At 43.5% G+C, this 26,473-nt stretch overlaps 1 protein-coding gene across 2 annotated transcripts in view; it reads right to left on the reverse strand.

Moving 5' to 3' along the window:
- The window catches only part of TRABD2A (TraB domain containing 2A), an 81,124-nt gene extending 64,400 nt beyond the window's left edge, over positions 1–16,724 (reverse strand). The window contains exons 1-2 of one of the 2 annotated variants that reach the window (XM_039724187.1): positions 16,259–16,724; positions 7,897–8,457 (exon numbers count right to left, since the gene is read on the reverse strand). In XM_039724187.1, the coding sequence (XP_039580121.1) occupies positions 7,897–8,457; positions 16,259–16,393 (696 nt within the window). In that variant the 5' untranslated portion in view covers positions 16,394–16,724. The remainder of the gene's footprint in view (positions 1–7,896; positions 8,458–16,258) is intronic. The other variant, XM_039724186.1, reaches the window with a different exon arrangement.
- Between the last annotated feature and the right edge of the window lie 9,749 nt (positions 16,725–26,473).

A 26,473-nucleotide genomic window follows, 5' to 3' on the forward strand; every position in this document is an offset into this window, starting at 1 on the left:
TTAAAGAGAACTATTATAATTGGCCAATCAAGTACAGCAAGAACCCCCTCCACATCTGCCCAGGGGAACAGAAGCATAAGATACAAATATTGTTGGCGATGTATTGTGGAAGTGGTAATTGGTATTTGTTGGGGTTTTAGAAGTTTTATTGTAGATAGATTTTCAGACAGTCTAGGTAAGGTGCTTAATTGTTGGATGCTTTTTGTTACCACAGCTGTTATTTTAAATGCTTGAGTCTTTTTGGGTTTTTGAAATACTTATTTCAGAGGTAATTTATGCTTAAAACATATGGGGTGGTTTTTTATTCATTTTTAATTAGGTTTACATCAGCTTTTACTAAAGTGAAATTTTGTGATTTTTTTTTTTTTTTTGTTACACCAGTAATAGAAACAGATTCTGTTTCCACACGTTTTGATGGGATTAATGTGTACTGCACACTAGTATTGACTAACACTTTATATTTTTGGGGTTTAGATGTGTTAGGTTAATGAATGTACACAGTCTAGAAATCACGGTTTTCTTTAGCCTCTACCTGTCTAGAGGCGGGGCTTTTTTAAGCCTAGGGTTTTTTGAGTGGTGGTTTGTTGTTTTTTTGTTTGTTTGTTTTCTTTTTTTTCTATTTGCTTGTTGGTTTTGATTGGGTTTTTTGTTTGTTTGTTTTTTGCTTGTTTGTTTTGGTTTGTTTTGTTTTTGGTTTTTGTTTGTTTGTTTGGGGGTTTTTTTTATTTTTTTTTTTTCACTTCTAAATCCTTAAGAACAGGAAAAAAATCCAAACCAACCAACAAATCATGTAGCACTTGTTAACAAAGCAATGGTGTCTTTGCTTCCTACTTTTCCCATAAATACTGTTTTTTCCCACATAATGACTTTACACAAGGGGTTATCAAGTGTGGCCCTTTCACCCAAGTACATACACAAATTAAACAGCAAAAATGATGTTACTGTTATGTCAGAAGGGCTGTATTTGCTAAGCAGAAGTCTACAGTTTTCACGGTATCCAGTGAATCTCTTTTTTTTCTGTTTGCTTGTTGGTTTTGGTTGGGTTTTTTGTTTGTTTGTTTTCTTTTTTTTCTATTTGCTTGTTGGTTTTGATTGGGTTTTTTGTTTGTTTGTTTTTTGCTTGTTTGTTTTGGTTTGTTTTGTTTTTGGTTTTTGTTTGTTTGTTTGGGGGTTTTTTTTATTTTTTTTTTTTCACTTCTAAATCCTTAAGAACAGGAAAAAAATCCAAACCAACCAACAAATCATGTAGCACTTGTTAACAAAGCAATGGTGTCTTTGCTTCCTACTTTTCCCATAAATACTGTTTTTTCCCACATAATGACTTTACACAAGGGGTTATCAAGTGTGGCCCTTTCACCCAAGTACATACACAAATTAAACAGCAAAAATGATGTTACTGTTATGTCAGAAGGGCTGTATTTGCTAAGCAGAAGTCTACAGTTTTCACGGTATCCAGTGAATCCAGTAATGTAGATCCTGGAAGTGCTGGAAAAAGCAAGAATCTCTCAGCACTTTGTTGCTTGCAAAGGCTGTTTTTTGAGTAGAAACATAAACAAATAATGTCCTCGTTATACAAAATTGTCAATGTAGAAAATTTTGCTTCCTTTTCTATCTGCAATGAGCTATATGAGAGACTGGCTGGAAGATGGAAATGACAGTAATTTCAAGCACTCAGTGCCAGGGCTGGAGCCTGTGGAGGTCCCAGGCCAGTGAGCCAGTCATAGCCAGGATCACCCTGAGGCCATGGAAGGCAACACCCTAAGTTCAGGAACATTGTTTTAAGTTAGGGAGAGTTACAGTTTGTTTAAAGGTGGACCACGTAGCCTGGGTAGACTTACTGTACTAACACCCAACATCACACTAATTCACAATAGAGAAACTCAAGAAAAAAGATTGATCCACCAATTTGAATCAGAATGTAAAGATGAGGCTATTTATTAGAACAAAGAAAAAAGAGTTGCAGCATCTGTACTGGCATCGTGGATTAATGCAGCAAAAGCACTAAAACAATTGGATAGTTTGGGGTGTTGGTTGAGCAAGCAAACCAATGTTACATCCCTTGCACTAAGAGTTCTATTAACACATGTCAGTAGCATTTGGCATCCCACCCTACATAACAGGGTTGCTTTCTGCTAGAAAAGGTGACTTTCTGCTGCTGGCATAAGGGCATGGATGCCAAGACTTTGAAGGATTATGCTGCATGAATCTGTCTGATCATAACAAGTCACCAGAGCAGCCATCTATTAAAGGAAGGAATTGAGAAACTACAAGTAGAAAATGTCAAGAACTGGTTAAACAGACTGTTTAAAGGTTGTGGCTTATTAGTTGGTTGTTATCTCTGGTTAAGTTATGATTGTTAGTTCTTGTAATGGTTGTTGTGTTGATGTTATTACCACATTTAGTGAGTTCTTCACAGAAGATTTTACAAAAATCTTTGTAAGGAACTTTTATTGCCCAGCAGAAAGGGGCAGATGTGGGAGTTGGACTGGCAGGGACTGAAAGTGAATTGGTTAGCCTGACTATACAAAAGTTATCAACCTGAAACCATGGGATGCCATGTGCTGAAGAGAGAGAATGTCTAGACCTGGTATGGAGAGTTGGGTGGGTACCATCAAGATGGATGCTGTTGTTGAACTAAAGAACCTGCCAGTTTAGGCATGACATAATATTATAGGTTGATCAAAGTTACAGTTGAATACACTAAGCTAAAGTGCATTACTTAAGTAGCTTGTTAAGGGCTTTCTCCTAGAGGATTGTGGAATTGTTATGTTAATGAAGACTGTGTCATAGTTTCATATAAGGTAACATTGTTAGTGATTGGTAAGCTATGTTTCCATATAAGGTAGTAAAATTGTTGCTTAGTTGGATAGGACACGGAAGGACTATAGTCAGGGGTATATATTAGTATGTCTTCTGCATTATCTTGTCTTCTGAGGTTGACCTTCCTAAATGCAACTACGTCAGACACTCTAAATAAATAGCTTCTAATCAACCCTCAGTTGTTCCTGCCTCTTTCAACGCTGACAATAGTTGGCGTCCCCATGGACAGGCAATGTCAAGCATTAATTGTCACTTCACAGCCAGAACACTGGCAACAGGAGCCAGGATTTCATGAGCAGTCAGCCCTTAGTGGCTCCCAGCTTCCTACTGCATCCCAAGCAGCTCTGAAGACTGCATCTGAATATGCAGCAATGTAATCAGACACTCAGTTAGGAAGAATGCTGTGACAAGGTATAACCACAGGAAAGTCATGTGGGGAAAAAATTTTCAAATCAAGAACAGGTAAAAGAATCTTCTACCAAGTGCCCCAGTATTGAAAAAGCCAAACTGGCCAGGGTCATGGCTAGGAAGCAGTGATGGCTTGACAGTGATTACACACTTAACCATGGGACAGACACAGACATAAGTCTAACCTTCTTGTGTTCAAGCAGAGACCAGTTTGTGAGGAATACAGCCTGGACATCACCTTAGCATACCAAAGCAAGTGTCTGGCACAGTACAAGGGGCAACACTTGCTTATCATCTGAGCCAGTACTAAGCTGATGTTCATGACACTACGGAAGCCAACAGCAAAGCTGTTTTGTGCTGGAGCACTAATGCCCGCAATACAGCAAACATGTAAGCACATGCATGACTGTAAAGGAAGAGTTGGGAGGAACTGACTCCATGCTGGAAGTCAGCAGTGGCAGATCATACATAGCTACAAAGCCCAGACACAGCTAGGAACGAGACCTATGCAGGGTATTGTGACAAGAGAGGCACTACCTAGCCAAGAAGGTGGAGTGGGAGAACAAGTCTGTAAGACAAACTAGGATGGAAACAGCATGCAAGAGGAAAAATAAACACCATGGCGCTGGCATGGAGACACACTAATCTTTGCATACTCCTGAAGTTACACAGATCTTGGAACAAGAGAGTATCATAGAAAAGCGACCCCCATCCGGGGAATAATGTGCTCTGATTCTATGATTCAGAAGGCTGAAGAAATGCTTTAGTAAGCTATACTACTACTATACTCTATACTAAAACTATACTATACTAAAGAAAAACCCATGACCCTTTCAGACACTTACGACATAGCTTTGATCCAACTGGTCAATCAGTCCAAACAACCATCAGCAGAGTCCAATTAACAAATCCCTTTGGGTAAACAATTTCCATAACACAGTCCACATGTGCCAAACAACAAGAGCAGCAAGTAGAGATAAGAATTGTTTTCCTCCTTCTTTCTCTGAGCTTTCCCACTGCCTTCCCCAGGAAAAAATCCTGGGACAGAGAATTATGTCTCTCTCTGTTCAGAGAATGTGAATACCACAAGAGAGAGGGACTGAAAAGGCAGTAAAGCATTTCACAGATTGTGTACACATCACTGTGTACTGAAAAAAAATGATGCTTTTATGATTTGGCAGTGTGGGCAGACAGCCTGAGCTGAGCGTGAACAGAGAGATTTGGCAGGTAACATAAGAGAGTCATAAACCAAAAATCTTTGGTTCAAAAGCCCAAAGAAAAAGAGCCCCTTGACAGGCACTGTTGGCTGTTTTATGTGGGTTTTTTTGGCTTTTTTTTTTTTTCATTTTTACTGTTTTCTCTTCTCGGGGAGAAGGAAGTTCCTAATTTGGGTTTGTCTGTACTTTCCAGTAACTGAGCATTGTGCCTGGGGAACAATAAACTGTTCCAGACCTTCACCTGAAATAACATACACCAACAAGGCCTTGGTCAATAGAATGGATAAAACCAGGGACCTAGCCAGTAACATTGTATGGTTTGGAGTGGCTTGGGAGTCTGCCTTACCAGCCAGAAGAATAATTTTGGATGCGAAAGAAAAAGCAAACCCTATGCAGAAACAAACTGAAAACACTGAACTTGCTTCTCTGCTAAGAAAATAATTAAATAATTTCTCTGTGAAAAGAAAAGAAGCATCTCCCTAGATGACATCCAGAGGGACCTGGACAAACTTGACAAGTGGGTCCACAGGAATCTCATGCAGCTTAACAAGACTAAGTGCCAGGTGCTGCACCTGGGTCAGGGCAATCCCTGGGTATGAGCAGATGGAGAGCAGCCTGGGGAGAAGGACTTGGGGGTGCTGGTGGGTGAAAGGCTGGACATGACCCAGCCATGGGCACTCCCAGCCCAGAAAGCCAAACGTGTCCTGGGCTGCATCCAAAGCAGCGTGGGCAGCAGGGGAGGGAGGGGATTCTGCCCCTCTGCTCTGCTGAGATCCCTGGAACCCTGCACCCAGCTCTGGGGTCCCAGCACCACAGATGTGTTGGCGTACGTCCACAGGAGGCAACCAAGATGGATTAGAAGAAAGGAGCACCTCTCCTATAGAAAAAGGCTGAGGCAATTTGGATTGTTCACCCTGGAAAAGAGAATGCTTTGGGGTGACCTATAATGCACCTTCCAGTATGGGAAAGAAGCCTACAAGACTTTTTACAAGGGACAAGGGGCAATGACTTCAGAGTGAAAGAGAGTGGGTTTAGGTTAGATAATAGGAAGAAGTTATTTACTGTGAGAGTGGTAAATAACTTCTTGCCCAGAGAAGCAGGATGCCCCATTCCTGGAAGTGTTTGAGGCCAGGTTGAATGGGGCTCTGAGCAACCTGGTCTCAGTGAAAGGTGTCCCTGCCCATGGCAGAAGGAATGGAATTAAGTGATCTTCAAGGTCCCTTCCAACTCAGGCCATTCTGTGATTCTATGATATTTCTTGTACATTTTTAGACTCTTCCTTATGGGTTTTGTTCCACTTTCCCCAACAGAAGTTTCTAAGTCATGCCTGTGTGTTTGCACAGAAGTGGCCCAATGCTGGGGGTTTCCAAACAGCAGCACACTAAAGAAAATATTTTCCAAAGAGCCTACTTCAAATTCTTTGTTTTGTTTCTATTAAACACGTAATTAACTCTACTGCCTGAACAACCTGACAAGCAAGCTCTGAAATCAAACTTACACAACTGCCAACCATGAGAGTTCACAAGTCAGTTTCTGAAACAGACATGAAATTGGCTTAGAAGCACAAAAATAATCTGCCTCTGGTTTTCCTTTTCCTTGAGCTGCCTGTATTGGAAATCTAGTAGTGGGCAGCAGTGGAGGTATGAATATGCAGTGCAGTAGCTGCTCCAGACCTTCTCCCTCAAGGGACAGCGTACCCCTTCCCTAGGAAGTGAGAAGGTAGGGAAGGAGCTGCAGCCTTCATGATGCAAATGCACATCTCCACTCACCATGGGGCAACCAAAGGGTATGATTTTCCTAACTAGAGGCTAGATTCTCCTGAAGTTTTTGTCTCTCTGGCCTTTTCAGAAGGCTGGGCAATTCTGGATATTGCAGTTCTGTGTCCCTTGCCATGGATCACTTGGTATTTATCCCATCTGCTAAACAGCACAAAACCAGCTGCTCTTTGTAGAAAACTGTGAAGGCCTAAGAGTCAACATTTACATGAGCTTAGCAGGGATATCATTTGCAGTCAACATATCTTAGTCCCCCTACCACTTTCTTAAAAGGCAGTGGAGAAAAATGCCCACACCTCCACTTCTATCATAAACTATAGGGGCAATGCCAGCAAAAGAAAAACATGGGCAATAATGCTTATAAATCCTCAACCAGGTAAGAGTTGGAAAAGGAGGGACTTCCCAGCCTATTCCCAGGTTATCTATCTGTGAGCAAACAGCAACAGCATAAGGATTCAAAGCACCGTGTTAAGCAAGTTACTGGAGATGCAAATGAGGTTGCCCAGCTCCAAACAATGGAAAAGAGAAGTGCAGAAGGCCTGCAGGCAGTTAAGAACTGCTCAAGTGATGCACACTAGGCTGCTGTGCTATTCCCTGCACAACGGTCCCCACACCAACGCTGTCTAGGGGGGATCACAGCTATTCAGACATTTGTCCAGGGCTGCTGTCCCTGCCCTTGCTGTGCTGCACTTGCCTTCTGCTCTTTCCCTTCCAAATCGTGCATCAGCGACAGGACAGGCTTCAGGATGCAGGGGAGAAGGTTGAGTATCAGTCAAAACTCCCCAGCCCTATGACTAAAGGTCCTCCATATTGTGCTTCTAGGGCATACTGCAAAATGCAAGCCTTGATTATTGCTAAGCAAATGCCACTCCACTCCCCAAACTAGCACCACCCTGCAGCAAAGGTACCCCACGTCAGACAGCAATGTTATGCCTGTGATCCCACTGGGCAGAGACAACAACAGACACTACTGCCTGGAGTATTTTATTCAGAGAGGAGCACTTCATGGAAAATGTAGAGGTCATTCTGCTGCATGAAAAACAGTGCTGAACTCCAACAGGTTTGCAGACACAAAGGCATTTGCACCAGGGCCTGCACTAGTCAGTGCAGCTCCCTGAAGAAAGCTGTGCTGTGCTGACCCTCACCTAGTAACAAAGAAAGGGGAAAAAAAACCACAACAAACAAAAAATACTTTTCCCATTGCAGATGATGGGCCCCTGTTTATGAGGGCATCAAAATATTCACTGTGATGCTTTCCAACCAGCAATTACTTCTCAGCACAACTCACAGCACCCCTGCTTTCCCCAAGTAATCACTTCATTCTTTTTAACTTGGTATTACAAAAACAAGTTTGGAGCCTGAGCCCCAGCCTGTCCTGAGCTCCTGCAGGGCAGCCCAGTCAGAGTTGGAGAGCACACATCCAAAGGTCTCTGAGCATAGAACATGCCCAAGGAAGAGAACAGGGGTCTTCCCAGGCCAGACCTGGATGAATTCAGCTCTGGCCTGATCCTGTGCTAGCAAATTCTCCTGAGGATGCAGGCAGAGGCACGGGCTGCAGGGAGCAGACACAAGTCTCTAGGTAAAAGTCACTTAACCCACACCCCAGACCATGCTGTTTCTGCTGTGACATCCAGCTCAGCAGCTAGCCTGGCACCCTGCACACCACTCCATCTCACCTGGGAGAAGTTCAGCCCATTGAGCGGGTGGCATTGCTCTTCTACTTTCTCCACAGCGCCCGTTTGCTTCCTCAGCCGCTCTGCTTCCTGGGCAAGGAACAGATCCAGAACAGGCACACCTCGTGACTTGATGTCTACCTCTGTCAGGGAGTTCACCATCAGCATCACCCAGACTGGCCTCTTCTGCTCCCAGTTGCCAGCAATGGCATTGAAGAGGTAGTCTGCATACAGCCCTTTGCCCCGTTGGTCTGGGGTCATCCAGGATGGCATCATCAGCTTGACATACTCCAGGTGCCGCTTCAGCCGGCGGTAGATGTCTCGGGGCAACACATCTTGGAGGTTCTTCCCCTGCGGGAGGAGTTGGCAGCTGGTGAGAGCTGAGATGGTGTAGGGGTCAGTGAGATCCAGCTCAAAGTACACGATGTGGCTCTGCTGGAAGGCTTTCTTGGAGTTCTCTGGGATAAAATCCCAGACACGCGTGTATGGGACATGGATGGTGCCAAAGAAATAAGATGGGGGATCTCTCTTGATTGTCCACAGGAAGGAGTTCAGCTCATTTTGCTGGGAGAAAGGGAGACACAGCTGAGTAAGTACACACATTTATGCCAGGCCACTGGAGCAGAGGGCTTAAGGAAAACATGCTGCCAAGCCAGCAGGTCACCTGGCTTAGCAGATTGCCAGCAGGGACTTTTCCTAAAGTGACTTTGCTCACATAAAGTCCTCTTTGACCATTGTTTTTCTCGGGTCCTTAGGTAAAAATTCCATTTTCATGAAATAAAAACATAAGAATATTGTCTTGGGCTTTCTCCTCCTGAAAGGTAACACTGTGTCTTCTCAACCTGATACATCATCTGGGTATCTACCAAAAGCAGCAGTAGAGCACAGCCCTAGCACACCATGATTCAGGCACAATACTTACCCAACTTCTGCCTTTCATCAAGTCAAAAATTGGCACCACTTGCTGAAGCTAATCAGGACAGCAGGATTTCTGTCACTTTCACCTCTCACTTCAGCACAGCAAGGCACCTTTCATCAAAGAAACTGCTGTGACACTTAGTCAGAAGGTGGTGCAGCATCATGGGTGAACTTCCCATTTGACTATGCTGGTTTTGATTGGGGTGGAGTTCATTTTCTTCACAGTGGCTGGTATGGGGCTGAGTTTTGGATTTGTGCTGAAAACGGTGCTGATATTATAGAGATGTTTTTGTTAGTGCTGAGCAATGCTTGCACAGAGTCAAGGCCTTTTCTCCCTGTCGTATGATTGCAAGCATACATGCTGAGGGTGCACAAGATACTGGGAGGGGATATAGCCAGGAGAGCTGACCCTAACTGACCAAAGCAATATTCCATACCATATGGCATCATCCTCAGCACAAAAAGCTGGGGAGGATGGGGGAAGAGGAGAGAGGACGTTCAGAATGATGGGGTTTGTCTTCTCAAGTCACTGCTACGTGTGATAGAGCCTGCTTTCCTGGGGATGGCTGAACACCTGCCTGCCCTGGGAAGTGATGCATTAATTCCTTGTTTTGCTTTGCTTGTGTCCATGACTTTGCTTTAGCTATTAAGTTGTCATTATCTGAACCCAACAATTCACCCTTCCAGTACTCTCTTGCAACCTCTCTTGCATGGAATGGGAATTTAATGACTGCAATGTTTGGTTGACAGCTGGGATTATAACACAACAGCAAGACACCAAGAAAATGAGTAACACAAAACACAGCTGGCAAGCAGACCTGCTGGAACAGGCAGAAAAAATTTTTTTCACATGGCAGACAGACACCCAGTAAAGACCCCTCATGGTCCAATACTCTTTCTTGAGTAGCAGAAAAGAGCGTGCAATACCTTGGAAAATAAGTGAGAAAAAAATTCTGCAGGCCTGTGGTTTCAAGGTATTAACTTGATAAAGTAAACACAGAGGGATAAAAAAAGCATATTTTTAAAAGTTGGCTTTTAAAGCCTCTCCAAACCCACAGCCATCAGGAAGTCACAATCAGATTTAAATTTGTTCTGCTGGAAAATACTTCACAGCATCACCTGAGATACCTCAATACAGGCTTGTGGTGTTCCCACAGGACAGAAGAGCAGATGGGACAACATCGATCCTGCTTGAATCCTTTCAACTCACTTTACACCAGCAGCGGGCACAGCCTACAGCACCCCACTGGTGGCACAGTACTTACTGGAACAATGGATACAAGCGGTGTCTGTCTGCACAGACAGGAAGAGGTAGCCTTTGCATGTCTAAGTAAGAGAACAGGCTTCCAGCTACGCTCAAACATCTGGTCAGTCTTGAGCCAGCAGATAACTCTAACCTCAGCACTGGGGCAAACTGTGCATGTGTGCTGATCTAAGAAGCCTGCCTGACTGCCAAAAGCAGAACAGGCTGCTTGGAGGAATTTACTGGAAGCACATTGCCTATAAACTTCTGATACTAAAGACTCAGGGTCAGAAAGGTTAATCTTAAAGACTGCTCTGCAATGGCTCATCCCAGACAACCTTCTCCAGCAGCTCTGTACATCAAAACCAGGCCACAGATCAGGCAGTACTTCAGCAAAGTGCTACCACCAGTCCACTTCACCCGCATAGACTATACAATATAGAATATCCTGAACTGAAAGGGACACAGGGATCATTGAAGTCCAACTCCTGGAGCTGCATGGGAGAGACCCAAGAACTCTACCATGTGCCCAAGAGCATTGTACAAACCAAATATATTCCAAAGGGCTCTTCAGACTGTTCTGCATCATATAAAGAATCTGAAGGATACTTCACATCCTGGCAACACCATCCTACAACTCCAAATCCTACACCTGAATTACAGAGCACAAAAACTCTCCTGAAGACCATAGGAACAAGGGTTAAGAAACATGAGGAGCCCCAGGGGGTACCAAAGATAACAGCGCAACAGGTGAGTAAAAATCTAACATAGACCCGGGAAGAAAACAGAAGAATGAATATGCAAAGTAAAACAAGAGGGAAAATAGAGAGGATTCTCCCCCAACATTAGTCAGAAGGGGAAAATGAAAGGGCACATCACTGTTGTGAGAAATGAACTGGAAGTAGTGGTCAGGCAGCAAGGAGGAAGGACCAGAAGTGCTGCTTTCCATCTACTGCAAGTATAAAGACAGAGGAGGCACTCAGGACAGGCATGAGGTTAGGAGGTCAATACTTCTCTTCACATAGGTCTGATCGTGTAGGTGAGAATGCACAAAACCAGCTACAACTTCAAGGAATCGTACAGAACAAGTGGTCACCAGCCAGCTTTTCAGCTCCTCAATAAATCCAGCAAGAGGCTCAAGCCCAGATGACTTGTAACAGACTTTAACACAATCATTAGCACTGCTCTGGACTACTGCACACAGCCCAGCTAGAAAGGCTTTTGGCATTATGGTCTGGGGTTTTTTTCTCTGCTTATTCCCACAACTTTCATAATCGGATACTGTAAGCAGGGTAATAACTGCCTGGTACCAGTGGTACCTCTGAAGAAATAAACAGGCCATTAGGCACAGAGTACATGAAGTTTTCCTTTAAAGAGCCTGTAGCACAGGCAGAAGGAAAGCAGATGTAGCAAAAATTTTCACACAGTCCTCAACACCCTGACATTACAAAGCAATGCAGCTGAGCACTCTTGCTGGCACTCGCATGTCAAAAGTAGTCATGAACTTGAGAAATTACCCTAAGCACCACTCAGACCTCCACAGAAAGCTTCGAGCCAGCATGAGAGGACATAAAACCTCAGTGTCCCACCACTGACAGGGAAACTCCCCAGACCCTGCAGAATAAGTTTCTGGGCACCAGCAGGTGTTATCATCACCAAGTGATGGTACATGGGGAGCTGCCAAAGCTCACTCTCCCTCTAAAAGGTGACACTACCACTGCTCTGGACATGCTAGTGCCTCACACTCCTTTGGCATCTCCTTTTCCTTCCAAAGTGGAGACTGGAATCCTAGCAGTGCTCTGCCTCTGTGCCAGACCCTGCAAACAGCCTCCTGTGTGAGTGGGGAAGGGGCAAAGCCCTTGGTGTGCATGAGCGGGCCTGTTTTGCCCTGCTGTACCTTCAGGCTCTCCCATCTCCCTGCAGACTTCCTGGAGCTCTTGCATGTCTCAATGCAGCTTCAGAGAGGGAACGGCAAGGATATAATCTCACCCCAATACCATAAAAGGGAAGCTGTTAAACAGTGCCCTAGGTAGCCATGAAATACCACAGGAGCAATGCCGAAGCTTGTTCAGCATCACACCTTACACCATGACTGTGCCACCTCACTTCCCTGAGAGCAAGCAGTAGATAAAAGTGCTACAGCCCAATTTTCATCTGCAATAAGATCCTTTAACATAGATGCTGCAACAAAAAAAAAAAAAAACAAAACAAAAAAAAAAGTGCTTTAAAAGAAACAAATTACAGTCAAATTGTTGTCCTGGAGGCTTATGGCAGCTGGGCTGTGCAGCTTGAAGAATTTCAGTTCCAGCAGCGTAACAACAAAAAGGTTCATGAACAGATCAAGATGCATAGATACATTGTTCTGTCTCCACTCTACAATTTACAGGTGGTAGTCAATGCATTACTCGTCCCAGGAAAAACCCTGAGCAAGGGGAAAGTCTCACAAGACAACAGAGGTCTCCCAACTTGCTGCCACACAAAGGTCCAAGGAATCATCAGATCAAGGTATTTCTGAATGCTCAGCACTACAGCATGATGCCTTCTCCTCTGCCTTACCTCCCCCGGTGAAAAAGCTGACACTGTCACAGAGAATGCACTGGGACTTGTGGGATCCACTCCCTTCCACAAGACTTGGAAAGCCTCCTTCTTAACTAAGGCTGCACACAGGACAAACTCGACCATCCACTGAGGTGCAATGGAGACACACAGGGATGGACAACACTTCCCCAATGTGACAGGACAAGAGTGTCAGCCACTGCAAAAATTCTGTGAAAGCATGGTGCACATCAAGGGCACTTCCTTGGGAGCTGAGATTCCTTCTTTTTGATTAAAAAACCCCAAGCCTCAGATTTTGTTCATTTTAACTAGCACCAACAGCTTGCTTTTCCAGCACTATTTAGAGATCCATTATAGGATGCAACCTATAGTCTTCAAATACACAAATACTACTGTGTTTGTCAGATATCATACACAGCTTCAAGTGAGACAGCAGTGATTTTTCTGGAAGAGAAATACCAAAGAAAATCAGAGAAAGTGTCTTTTTTTTTTTTCCCCAACAGAAACTATTTCAAATTGGGCTAAATTACATACTAACAAGAGTAAAATTGGCAAACATCCAGAAAACAATTCAGAAAAACACCAGGAGGAGCAAAGAATTTATCTAGTGACAGCACTCCAAACATCTAGAAGAGCATGACAGTATAAAAAACTAAACAGAAAAGTGTAAGTATAAACAGAAGGCTGTGGTGATGCAGGGAATGAAGGCTCCGAGGGAAAAGAAAACAGTCTAGAGACTGAAGAACTGGACGAGAACTCCAGACATGGACAACCTAGACTTGGTCTGCTTCCTTCTACATGAGTTCTGCTTCCTTCCATCTTCTATCTCATCTGTGTAGACTATGCATTTCAAAGCACAAAGTGTATACCTCACTGTGCAGACAGATGCCCTCCGTGGCTTCACTGTCTTTCAGGACCCCTAATATTCACCACTTGACCTCACAACCACACCTTCCAAACCTCAGCCCAGAACTGCACTGTTTCTCAATCCACAATATTCTTGTGCCTTATTTTTCTTGCTAGCTACAGAAGCCAAAGCACATGGCATGCAATATTTCACCCAGGCAGGCAGCCCTATAACCCTACCTATTATGGCTTTCTCCCTCTCTCTTATCTATCCTGGCATCCTATCTGGTCATGTTCCTTTATACCTAATTGGGGCAAAGATTTTACTCACCACGTTACATGCCCATGCAACTACAGTAATGCACACAAAAATGTTAGCCACTTTTTTAGTAATACTTGAGCTTTTGCCCACCTGTGTTACTGACACTCTCAAACTCAGCTTAAGACTGAAAGTAGAACTCACTTGGGGAATAAACACCTGGCTACAGCTACTAAAAGAACATATCCAAAGTGCCAGAAATGAAAAAAAGAAGTTTTTAACTAAAAAGCCACAGGTTAAGAACAGACATACGACTTGCTCTGCTGAAGGACATATATGGGTAAAAGCAGCCATATAAATTAATTGGCCCTCTATGAGAAAAAACACATCATAAAATACTAACCAACTACAACGACAAGCATTCCACAATTAATCCCTGATTTCTGGCTTTGATTTTTCCAGTGCACTCCAATGTTAAGCAAAAAGTAAGCAGTACCAGACCACATTATAGTATCTGGAATACACCCCAAAAATATTTCAGCATACTTTATTTTAAAATAATTGTTTTCAATGTCTTTTTTTTTTTTTGAGAATGATAAGGCACATTATTGGTTGTAGCTTTATCTATAATTTTGAATCATGATGATAAAGTCTCCTAAAATACTGTAGGTTCACTCCTTAAAATAGCAGCTTTTCAGACAACAACGCACAAACTTCTTTCATGGCAAACACTGAGGCAACTTAACAAAAAGAAGAAAGTCAGACCTGTCTAAGAGAGGTAAGAAAAGGAATCCTATAAAGAACTAAAGTAAATTAAAAACCCATCCGTGGTGATGCGGGAACGAGACAGTGTATTTTCCCTAAGGAGTTAATGTAAATATTCGTAATGATAAACTCAAGAGTTTTGTAAATAAGGCAGACACTGCCATTCCTAGACAGTGTGGTTATTACCATTGTCCTAATGACCCTCGGAAACGGCCTATTCCAGAACTACAGGTGGTCTCACATTTTAATGACAGCGTAATCAGCAGATAATTACCTACCATTAACACATTTCACCTTCAGTCTTGCTAGCAACTGGCAGAAGTCCAGTCAATTGTTTCTGAAAAAAAACTTCCTGCATGTCCCACCCAACCTGTAAAGTAATCCATTTCCACAAGTATGACTTCTGCTCAGGAGCTGTCCTCTTTGTACTTGCTCTCACTAGCTCCTTGCAGTAGTTTCATACCAGCCCACATCTTCTGTACCTCATGCCCTCAAGGAGAAGGGGCTACCCACTCCAAAGGCTTGACCTGGCTTTATGGCAGTGTCACGGCTAGCCACCTACAAATCCAGCCGACAAACTGGTTCCCAGCAAATTGTAACGACACCATCGCACAAGGCAGGGCTGGGCTCTGTTTAACTCAAGCTCAGACAGACACCTCTAGTGAAGCACATGTAGCTTGGCATGTGGCTGATTTCATAACGCCCTAAATCCTAGGAGAAGATATTGTGGGGAACCAGCATGCTCACAGAGGCAGGAAGGCCCCCAAGAACAAGGGCTACATTTAGGTGCATGAGCAGGTGAGAGAGCAGAGTGAAGTCACAGATCAGACCTTCTCCAGTTGCAGAACTTTCTCACACCTACCCTGCAGTGAGCCTGCTGTGGCTTTGGCACCTCCCCGGTGCAGCAGGTCTGCACTTAGACTTCTAAGGGCTTCCAGTTTCCTTAAGAGTGGAATTAACCTGGGAGGGAAGCTGAAGTGACGGTACACATATCCCAGAAGCACGTCAGGTCCAAGTAGATGCCAACAGACAGCACAGATGGCCTGTTAACACAAAGTTAGCTCAAGAAGGCTTTTCCTACATGATTTTTGGTACTTTTAGCTCAGAAGCATCAAGCTTCAACAAGAACGACTTTTTCTGATCTTTCGTGGAAATGGCAGACACGGTCTACACAAGCTTCACAGCGGCCCATAACATCACCCCTAACTTGCAGCAGGGATCCTCTGCTGTGCTAATCACACACTGGAGCTAAGCCATGCATGCTGCTCCTAGCTACTGCAGCCAAGCTGCTAAGTTTAGGAGACGAGCAAAACCTAACATAACGTGTAACCGCGTTTTCACACCAAATGGCCATTTCCTGCTCCGAACCTGTTCCAGCACGCTCGGCGTTCTGAAGTGGGACTAGGCGGTAACCCTGCGCGGGATGGCACTAGCAAGTCACTCCCGGCCAGTCTGTCGTTTGGCGGGCAGCGCAGCTCGTCCTGCTCACCGCAGGCAAAAGATCCTGCCGGGGTTCACCCCAGGGTCCTCCTCCCCCATGCACGCTCCCAGCACCCTGCCTTCCCGTCCCGGGAAGCCGCTGCCGAGCCCTCGCCGCCTGAGTCCGCCTGACAGAGGGGACAGAGGGGACTCAGCCGCGGCGGCCCCGCACGCCGCCCCCTCCCGTCACCGCACCCCGAGGGGACAGACCCGCGTCCCCCGCTGCCGGGGCGGGGCAGCAGCGCATCCCGGGGCAGGAGGGCACCCCGGGGCAGGAGGGCACCCCGGGCGGCGCTTACCTTTCTGCGGAGCGGGCAGGCGGCGGCGCGGCCGTGCCGGGCTGTGGCCAGCAGGAGGAGGGAGCCCTGCAGCAGCAGCAGCAGCAGCAGCAGCAGCAGCAGCGGCAGGCGGCACAGCCCGCCGGGGCGCACCATCGCCGCGCTGCGCACCGCGTCCCCCTGCGGTTTCTGTTTTGTCCCCCCACCACCTTTCCGTGCTTCCGCACCTCCCGTTTTACTTATTTATTTTCTTTCTTTCTTTCTTTTTTTTTTTTTTTGACGTCTTTTGCCTTTTTTTTTTTTTTCTTCCTGCTCCCTGTTACGTTTTTGTTTTGGCCGTCCGATTCAACCCGACAGCTCTCTCAGGAGCAGCCCCGTCCCCCGGCCAAGCCCTCCAGCCTCTGCCCCCTCCTCTTAAAAGGTCCCTGCGGGGCGGGGGGAGGAAGGGGAGGGCGCGGGGCCTGTGGCGGCGGAGGCGGGCGGTGGGGCGGCACCGGGGGGGTCCCGGAGCCTCCGGCCGGGCACTGCCACGCTGGGACCTCTCCTGCCCCGAGGGGCCGGGGCGGCCGCGCCCCGCGTCCCGCAGCCCTCGGCGAACCCACCGCGCCCCGGCTCTGTCCGCCCTGGGCCAGCCCGCCTGTGTCTCTGCCCTTCCTGCTTAAGAGAATATAAAATGGAATACTGTGATTCTTCACAAGCTTTTATATTGTCCCTTGGCTTGAATTGACTCATTCTTGTTTCATGGGCGGCCATTCCGAAGTTGTGCGTCCAGCGTGCTTTGCATAAGCCGTGTTCACAGCACCACCAGAACATTCTGAGTTGGAAGGACCCCCAGGGACTGTTGAGCCCAACTTTTCAGTGAATGGCCTGTACAGGGATCGAACCTGCGCCCTGGGCGTTATTAGTACCGTGCTCTAGGTGTGATCCTTACACGACCAAAAATATGCTGAAGAATGTATCAAGTCTCTTAACAGTGAAATTCAGCTGAACCTGCCGAGGAGGCTAGTGTTTAAATCTTCAAAAAAGTACACCTTGCTGCTAATACAGTCTTAAAAATATTGAGATTAATCCAGTGCAAATTAAAGGAATGAGCTTTTATAGCTCTCAAAATATTCAATAGTTTCCTCCTGATAATTTTATCATGGCATGCATAAATAATTAATATATGGCAAAACTGTTAGCACTTTTAAGGCTTAAACTGGGTAAACCTTTAAAGTTAAAATGCTAACAATCTGTGGCTCACTAAGGTGTGCGGCATTATTGTGTGGAACTATCCTTCCTGCTCATTCCTACTTGTTTTAATTAAATACTTCCCAACAACACAGCCAAAATCTATTGAAGCCTTTAATAAAAAGACAATAGAGGTAAAGGGCATGTCACTCTACAAAGCAGTATCTTTTTGTTTAAGTGGAAGAATAAGGTGTTGTTTTTTTGCAGCTCATTCTCTATGATGAATTTTCCCATCTTTTGCCAGTATGATTATATATAATTATATTAGTTATACATAAGTACAATACATTAATATAGTATAATTATATTAGTAATATATACTATTATATTAGCAATATATATTATATAAATATATTAGTCATATATACTATCCAGTAATAGCATTTTTACAATTTCTGCCTTAGTAGTGACCATTATGCTTACTGTCCTGAGGGCTTTCTTCTGATTTGGGTTGTTTTTTTTTTAAATTGCTGGTGGTCCTGACCTACCCTCAGGCTTAGTACACAGAGTGAACAAAGATGGTCTTAAAAGATCACTATAATTTCTTTATTAATGTGGACCATTCCTTCCAAAGCTGTGTATGTGAAAATACAATGCACAAAGCAACACATGAAAGCATTTCTGGCTGTTTGCAAACTCAGATAGTCACTGTCTCTTTAGCTTTCCTATATTCTTACTTCTAAACACAGTTTTCTACCCCTGAGACCCAGATATCTGTCTCAAGGTTAAATTCTGGTTTAGAGTAGAGTGCAAATTTCCCATCAGCTCAAAGAAAGAAAAGGTGCCATCCTTTACTTTTGTCTCTTTTTTTTTTTTTTGGTGCAAATTAAATCCCCCAGAAGAAAGTAGGCAGAGCCAAAACCCTTAATTATTTTGCCTTCTTTTGTAAGCATTACTGTATATCTGAATCTTGTGGATTTTGATGAGGCAAATTATTCCGGAGTAACACATGAAGTACATCTTCTTTTGCTAAGTCACACCAACCATTTAGAGCAAAGAGCATTATATGACCAAGGATATTTTAATTGGTTTTTGTTTTTTTTTTCCAGCAGGGAAAAACACTGCTAGCATTTTGCCAGCCATTCAGGAGATTGTTACAGGAGTAGCCATTCAGGTACTCCTGTAACAATCAGAACAAGAAGAGCAGATGGTACATCCTTCTTCATCTTTCCTCCAAAAAATAACCCTGATTCAACACTGGAGCACCAAACAGCGAATTATCTCACCAGTCACAGATAGTCAAGCAACTTTGCTGAACATCACTCTTAGCCACACATTTGGTCATATGTATGGGCATGAAAGCCAGATAGCATTCATACAAGACCCTGATCAGTCTAGAGAGAATAAATTTTTCATGGCAGAGCGATGTGCAGCAGATTGATTAGGTATCTTTTGTGTGACCATTTGATTTGCTTTTTGTTTTAAAGTAGCAAAATATGTAACAGTGTTTTCTGAAATACGCAATTACAGGCAATGAGGACTAACATGCTGCTTGGCCTTATTTTTGAATTGGTGGGAAATGCATTCTTTGTGGTCAACTGCTAATTAAAAATAGGGAATGAAAAAAGACAAAGGCAGTGTCTTAAAGAGACTTCCAAAGTAATTTTTACTTGCACTGTGACATTTCAGTAGAAAGCCACACCCTAGTTCTATTAGCAGAAATCTAAGAGATAAACACAAAAATTTTATTTAACAAATTTCTCTCTGTAGCACGGCCAGGATTTGTTTATCCTAGTCCCTCACAAAATTATTTCAATAGTACTTCAAAATGTCCTTACATCTATGCATGTGCTTATAAACATTGTACAGAAAGGATAAACAAGCACGCACTTAAATGCTTTTCTGGATCAGGGCCTTAGATCACAGAGAGTCTGCGCCCTGAGTTGTCACTAGTTGGTACTTAATTCAAGGTAATTGAAGGAGCTGTGTCTGCTACAGCAGCACAGTTTGAGCAGCTGTCATGCACAAGCAGCTGCTCACGCTCACATCCCAAGCTTTAGGAATGCCTACAGGTGGGGCCAGGAGGTCACCTGGGCTCCGACCGAGAAAGAAAGACCGAGTCTTTCTTTTCTCTTTTTTTTTTTTTTTTTTTTTTCTGATAAATGACCTGGGCCATAAGAGCATTTATGTGGAAACGGCTGAGCGGCTGTCAGAGGTACAAGTCTCCTCAAGTGGGTGTTACTGGTAACAGATCTGCAGAGCATCACAGTCCAAAACTCCACCACGTGCTAATTGGGATGGCATGCATCCATGTGTACATGTGACACGCATGCCTGAGAGACCTCCAGATTATGCATGTGCCTTTGTTACCTAACATGCTTAACCTGCTGTGGGAAAGAAAGCCACCCCATACAGGCAAACACAGTAAAACTTGAGCGAAAGAAGCTGCCACAAAAGTTCAGGACAGAGTTCAGGACAGAATTATATTCATAGTCCTTTAACAGGCGGGTCAACTCTGATTCACCCACTGTTGAACATGAATTCAAAACTGATTTTAAAGACCATGAAATTTAAGCATGAGTATTTCTCACCATTTTAAATTATGAAACATATAATAAAGCACATAATAAAGGAGCAAAGGAGCTTTTTTCACTGAGTTGAGAAAAAGTACTCTATCTGCATTTGAAAGGACATTTGCTTAGAAGGATTGATGTGGACTTCAGAGATTCGTGAACACAGAGTCCCAGTTATGCCTCCAGATAAAAAAGGTTTAGTGAACTTTGTAGTATGTTACTGTATGAATGTATTAGGTCAGCTGGAAGGGAAATATGAGGAATGTATTACAAAGTGAAGTGGTTACATGTAATTATCAAGCATAGTTAGCTAAAAGCCAAAAATAAACAGGAAAGAGTAGAATTCTGTTCTCCAAATGCATCTTAATAGTAGTAATCTCAATTTGAATGGAGATAGAAAGCTGAACAAAAATACATCTCTTCAACATTGAAAGGAAATGACCATAACAGGGAGCTTTGAATTGTGCTAGGCCCCAGCACTTTTGAAGTAAAGGAGAGGATCATCTGAAGCTAGGCTGGAAGGCATTAAATGATGGTTTACAAACCACTTCCCCCAATCTGAAAGTATTTTTATAAGAGTGCAATCAAAACACAAACTATTTAAAATGTGAGACTAAAGTGCTAGCAAGATAGTAAAAATTAGCATGAGTTAGTCAGTAGTTCATAATGTTTGAAGGAAACATGCAAAGGATTGGAAAAAATGAATGTGATTAATGCATAATTTTATTAAATTTAGTAAATAGGGATTTAGTCCCTATCTCTGTGTGGGAACTGTAACCCCACTGCTAGCCCATTTATGGCCCTCAGCCCTACTGGCAGAAAAACATCTGCTTAGGCCTTGGAAAGGAGGGATGCAGCAGTCCCTCTTCTCTTTGCACTCCCTTCTCAAGCCCTTCACTTGGCTGGAGGAAAGATGCAGGAGAAATCAGTCCTGAAAACTTCAGTGAGCCTTAGTCCTGTGCACATAAGCATCCATCTGGGAAGCAGCTGGAAAGACTGGAACCCTCAGGAAGGCTCCAAAATTTGTAAAGTCTTTAGTTTGCATAGGTATATTTCTGATGTCTTCTAGAAAATATCAGGACAGCTTTGCTTTGGAACAACTGAAGGAAATTTAAACCACTTAGATATGCATTGAATTCAGTTTATCCATTGAATTAGCTTTTTTTTTTTTTCAGGATATCTTTGGGGAAGAAAATATATCCTCATTTTTTAGCAATTGTAATTAAGGATTTTACACAAAGCAGAGAGGAGTTTTCCAAGACATAAGACTCATTTTCTCCTGGTTTTTTAGCTTGCTCTAAAAAATATGAGCAAGCATGTCAGAGTTGAAGACAATATGTAAGCAACAGTAACTTGTTCCAAAATGTTGCCTTAACAGTATGTAAGGTACCTTTTTTTTTTTTTTAACTGTATAAATACACTGTGAATGCTGCTTGTGTCTTAACAGTATGTAAGGTACCATTTTTTTTTTAACTGTATAAATACACTGTGAATGCTGCTTGTGTTTACTGAGGCAGTAACAGAGCCACAGAGTGCATCATAGGAGTGAAGCTCCAGCACAAGGGAAAACATTTTTGGTGTTTTTCAGGATACTGACTTCAGTGGGGTGGAATTTTTCTTTGGGGTGGTGAAGATCAGATCAGTCATTTGTGGCATCAAAGAATTGCCATGTATTTTCCAACCCTTTCAGACCTGCCTTCTGAGAAGTGCTTGAATGTGTCCTTGCTCAGCAGCGAGCCACTGCTTATCCTGCTGGGTTATTTGCTGTGCAGCCCTGCACAGCTAATGGCCATCCCTGCCTCAAAGCATTTAAAGCTCAGATCTTGTGAAGAGTTGCATAGACAGTTTGCTTCACTGACTGCAAAATGTCCCAGGAAAATTAAGAAACATCTTACTGAGAAAGTTTCATGCAAATCTGGATTAGCCTTGAGCTCTCTCACAAGACCACATAGCTGGATATGAGCCTGTCAGTGATTAATTATCCTTTACTTGACTGTAAAGATTCTTGTTTCTTGTCAGCCCATCAAGTGTAGCAGAGCTGAAATTAAGTTTTTATTCTAAGTCTACTTTCATGGGTAATTTTCTTTGAGTCAGCATTTGCTTTGCTTTCTGTCAATTGGGAATTTTCTTTCTCCTCACTAAATACTGAAGAAAATGCCTGCACTTCTTCATCAGGATTAAAGATGATAAATTTAAAAGAGCAAATTAATGTGCTTTCTACTTATTCCAAGAAATGGCACAACTCTAGCTTGACAATTCTAAATGCTGAATTTATTTGCTGAAACAGCATATTTGGATGAGGAGGGGACTAGTAACTGCCTTTAGTCACAGCTGTTGCACCTCACTTTGCCAAGCAGGTGATCTTGAAGAGCTGAAACACTGTCCAAACCTTTATCAGACACCATGAACATTTCTGCTGGAAATGCCATGTGACTTTCTTAGCCAGTCTGGATCCGATTTGCACTCTCTCCACTGACAGCTCTGTCCAGGATTTCAGTGACCACAGGATTACTCCCTAAATCCTATGTTGAAGATGTGCTACACAAACATGCCAAATTACCTCCTCTGCACCCACTATGATGACATAAAACAAATTTTTTTCATCTTTGTGGTGTCTTTCAAGTGAGTGAGTTGCCAGGGACATGAAAGCAGCAGGACCGTGCTCATCCAAACCAGGAGGGTTCTTGGAAGCAAGCTTAACTTGAAGCAGATGGACAGTACCACAGCCGAACCAGATCTCCACTTGAGGCTGAAATCTGGTCAAATGCTCTGTTGTGCAGAAAACAAACCCAAACCAGAACAATCAAAGGAAATTTAACTATCCACTGGTCTGTGTGTTTAATACTGAATACATGTAAAAACATTTAGGAGGGTAGTTCCTGGGGAGACAGTTATTTCCCAAGGATATCTCTTCACCATGTGAAGATTAAAGACCTGGTACTGAGCCATATGTGCTAAACCATTAGCAAGACAACCCCTTTTTCCCTGATTCAGGCACATGCACAGAAGCTACTTCACCCTGCTTATTTACCTTCTGGTGGTGGACAGCACGCCTACTTAATTACTGTGACTATCTGCAACTCTTTTAAGCCAAAGCCTCATTTTTTAAGCTTCAGTTGCATTTGTAAGAATTAGCTTTGACATTTCATGAGGCTTGTAGCCTTCTTCAGACAGATAGGGACACCTAAGCCTGAATTTTCACTAGAAGTTCTGCTTTGGATCTTGTATTTTCACTAAAAATTTCAAGATGCAAAGCAGGACTTCTATGAATCTCTCAGGTCAGTTCATCTCCACACCTGAGAAGCAGTCAAGCCAGTTGCTACACCTTTGCCATGGAGCTAGCTTTTATCAGTAACAGAAGCTCATAGGCTCATCTCAGCTGCTTTCTTGAATCTGTACACAAAGGACCAGGGCTAATTTCCCAGCCCAGATTGCACAGGATTGCAGCCCAAGTGCACACCTATTCACAGATGGGATCTGCACAAGATACAGTACTGTACTGTACTTTGACTCCAGTCTTCTTTCTCTGCAGATAAAGTTAGGAGTTAGGATGTCTTGTTTTCTTCTCCTTTTCTTCCGATCCATAAAGACATTCTGACCAGAAGATGGCATTATAATTTCTATGGATTCATCCTAAAGCATAGCACCATACATTTCCTGGGATGGTCTCCTTTCCCTTACCCATCTTCATGATGTGGAAGAACACTACGCAGTGTGGAAGGCTTTAGCCTCAATATCTGTTAGATATTATGAAGCAGCTGCCTTTGGTGCGTCCTACCAGTGTGGAAGACTTCAGGCCTCAATATCTGTTAGATATTATGAAGCATCTGCCTTTGGGTCCTCCTGCTCAACAGCTGCTGACATCACAGCTCAGTGGCAGGGCTACATCTAGACTCCACACAGAAAGTGCAAACTGGTGCCAAGCATCCAGTGCCATTACAAACCAGCTCTCACAGCTCTGCACAGAAGTCAAGAGGACCATATGCTCAAATAAAATCATTTAGGGTCAGCACAGGAAACAACTTTGACTAATTCTACTGCAAGAAATAAGGGAGGCCCTATTTTTTTCTGGAATCTAACTTCCTGGTCCTATTTAACATTTTAAAATCCAGTTAAAGAATATTTCTTTCCTTTGCTGTCTTCTTCATTGTGCCTCCTTCTATTATCAAGCAATAGGACAATAAACCAAGAATAATCAGTATCTAGATGTGTCAGTCTGTCTTTGCACAGATGCAGCAATGAGATGGAGTGGCAATCAAACAACTGAAGTGGACAGAAAATGTTTAAACATCAACAATCCAGAGACCATGTCCTAAAGATATGAAAATCTGGGGGAAAAGTGGTATCAAAGACAATAGCATTTCCGGTCTAAAAATTTATGAAATCTTTGTCAGATGAATACCAAGTCTTTTAGGATATATCCTGGTCACTGTCAAATCAGAAGAAAAGATAGATGTGGAATTTAAGGCAGGAAAAGGTAGTGTTTTTTTCTCCAAATATCTGACAGTGAATTAATTGTTAAAACGGAACAAAATTTTCATTACTGCTACTACTACTTCTAAAAGCTATATGAAGGCAGGAGTAGGAAACCAGCTTGGATGGTTCCCTACTCCAGCCTGTATATGCCTTTTGCATGGATGAGAATTCAGAAAAATGCATTCTGGCAGAATCTTGGTTTCCTCTGGTGAGGAAAGAGGAAAGAGCCCAACATAGTCATTCTGTATTTTGGAACTAGGGCACAAGAATTTTTCTGCATGTCAGAAACCTGTGGTACCAGAGCTTGGCTTTGTTCACCACCTGCTTTACCCCTGAACACTCTGCACACCACCTCAGCAGCCTTGCTGCATCTGCTGCTCATCCAGTTTTTGCATTGCCTTTTTGTCTTTTGCATCACCCACAAGATTGCTTTTCTGGCCCTGCCTAAGAAAGGAGAAGTTTTCTGCCTGTTTGCACTTAGCACATCCTCAACGTGCTCTGCTAGTAGGGATTTCCTTTCCCCAACCTCTTGCTCCTCCATTCTGCTTGGCACTGCTGCCAGAATGACACTTCAGATTGATTTCTGATTTTGGGCTCAGTGCCTTGCACACACAGCAAAATCACTAGTCTCAGGCATGGGGCCCCTGAAGTGACTATGGGCTGATACGGTTTAGCTGCAGGCTGAATAAATGGAAGTAGATACCAGAGCATCAGTTATATATGAAAGGGATTTTCCTTACAGTAAGCTTAATCAAGTCAGCCTTTCCACCTAAGATAATCACTTTTAAAAAACATCATCACTTAAAAAATAGACCTTTGTGGTAACAATTCCGTGGCTGTGCAAAATGTCATCCTGGAAGAACACTCCCTCCAATTGCTCATCAGGACCAGTTAATATGCCCACAGTGGAGACCATGATGAGATGCAGTGTGCCAGGACACTTTCTTCCTGTGCTGGCACATGACACGTCCCTGTCAGTCCTAAAAATGGCCTTTAGGCTGTAACCCTAACCGAAAGGAGGATATTGCACTTCCTTAAAAAGTATGCCTCCAGGCATCCATAAATTACAGAGAGACCCCCAGTAAACACTGGAGGATGGACTATTTTTTTCCTGGAGAGCCTGGGCCAGTGTTGATTCATGAGCACTTGCTCAGAAGTGCTCTTTCAGCACATTTGCATGAGACAGCAGCAGTGTAAAGGGGGCCCTTACAGACACTAAAAGCACTGCAGGACCTCTCCTAAGCAAACAAGGGTGTTAAACTCTTGGCTAGACCCCAGTGGAGGAAACCAGATCATTTACACCTGACTTCCTGGGATTCTCCCCATCACTCCTGGAGACATAATGAAAACTTGTCACTCCTTGCCTGGGACTCAAATCCTTCTGGCTTTAATGCACCCTTTTTTGCTCATCAGCACCTACCAAGAGGTCAGTTTATTGACAGACTCCAGCAGACTTCTATGGGATTGCTCTCTCTGATTCGCCTCAAGAAAATTTTCAGTGGAGGGATGGAGATCTAGTGTGGGTTTGCCCCTTGTTGTCTAATTTTAAGGCAGTGTTTGTCACCCCAGAACATGGTCTGGCCTCCAGAAACATTTTCACAATAATTTTTCCTGCCTGTCTGTTCTCACACACCTCCATAGGCAGATCTTGTTGCATATATGGAAATGCTGGGAGAATTCATGTCTTCAAACTGCCTGCTGTGTCAGAAGAGTCTAACCAGAAGAGTCTCTCTGCTGTGCCAGAAGAGTCTAACTTTTGGGATTGGTCACCTCACTCTAGCCAACAGAAGACACCCTGTGGGAGAATGGGTCATATTTTTACAGTTTGTGTTTTCAGAAAATTTGAGGAGTACTGTTTGAGAGCCAGGTGTTCAAGTTTACTTGGAAGTATACAGGGGCCAAAGTTCCTTGATATACAGTGAGATGGATGTCAAATAAACATGTAGTGTTGTGCTGAAATAACAAAGCTAGTTCAATGGCTGGTAGGGTTGTACAACTCCATAGGGCAGCAATATGC

Source organism: Passer montanus, unplaced genomic scaffold (genome assembly GCF_014805655.1).
Source record: "Passer montanus isolate IOZ18808 unplaced genomic scaffold, ASM1480565v1 scaffold52, whole genome shotgun sequence".
Lineage (NCBI taxonomy): Eukaryota > Metazoa > Chordata > Aves > Passeriformes > Passeridae > Passer > Passer montanus.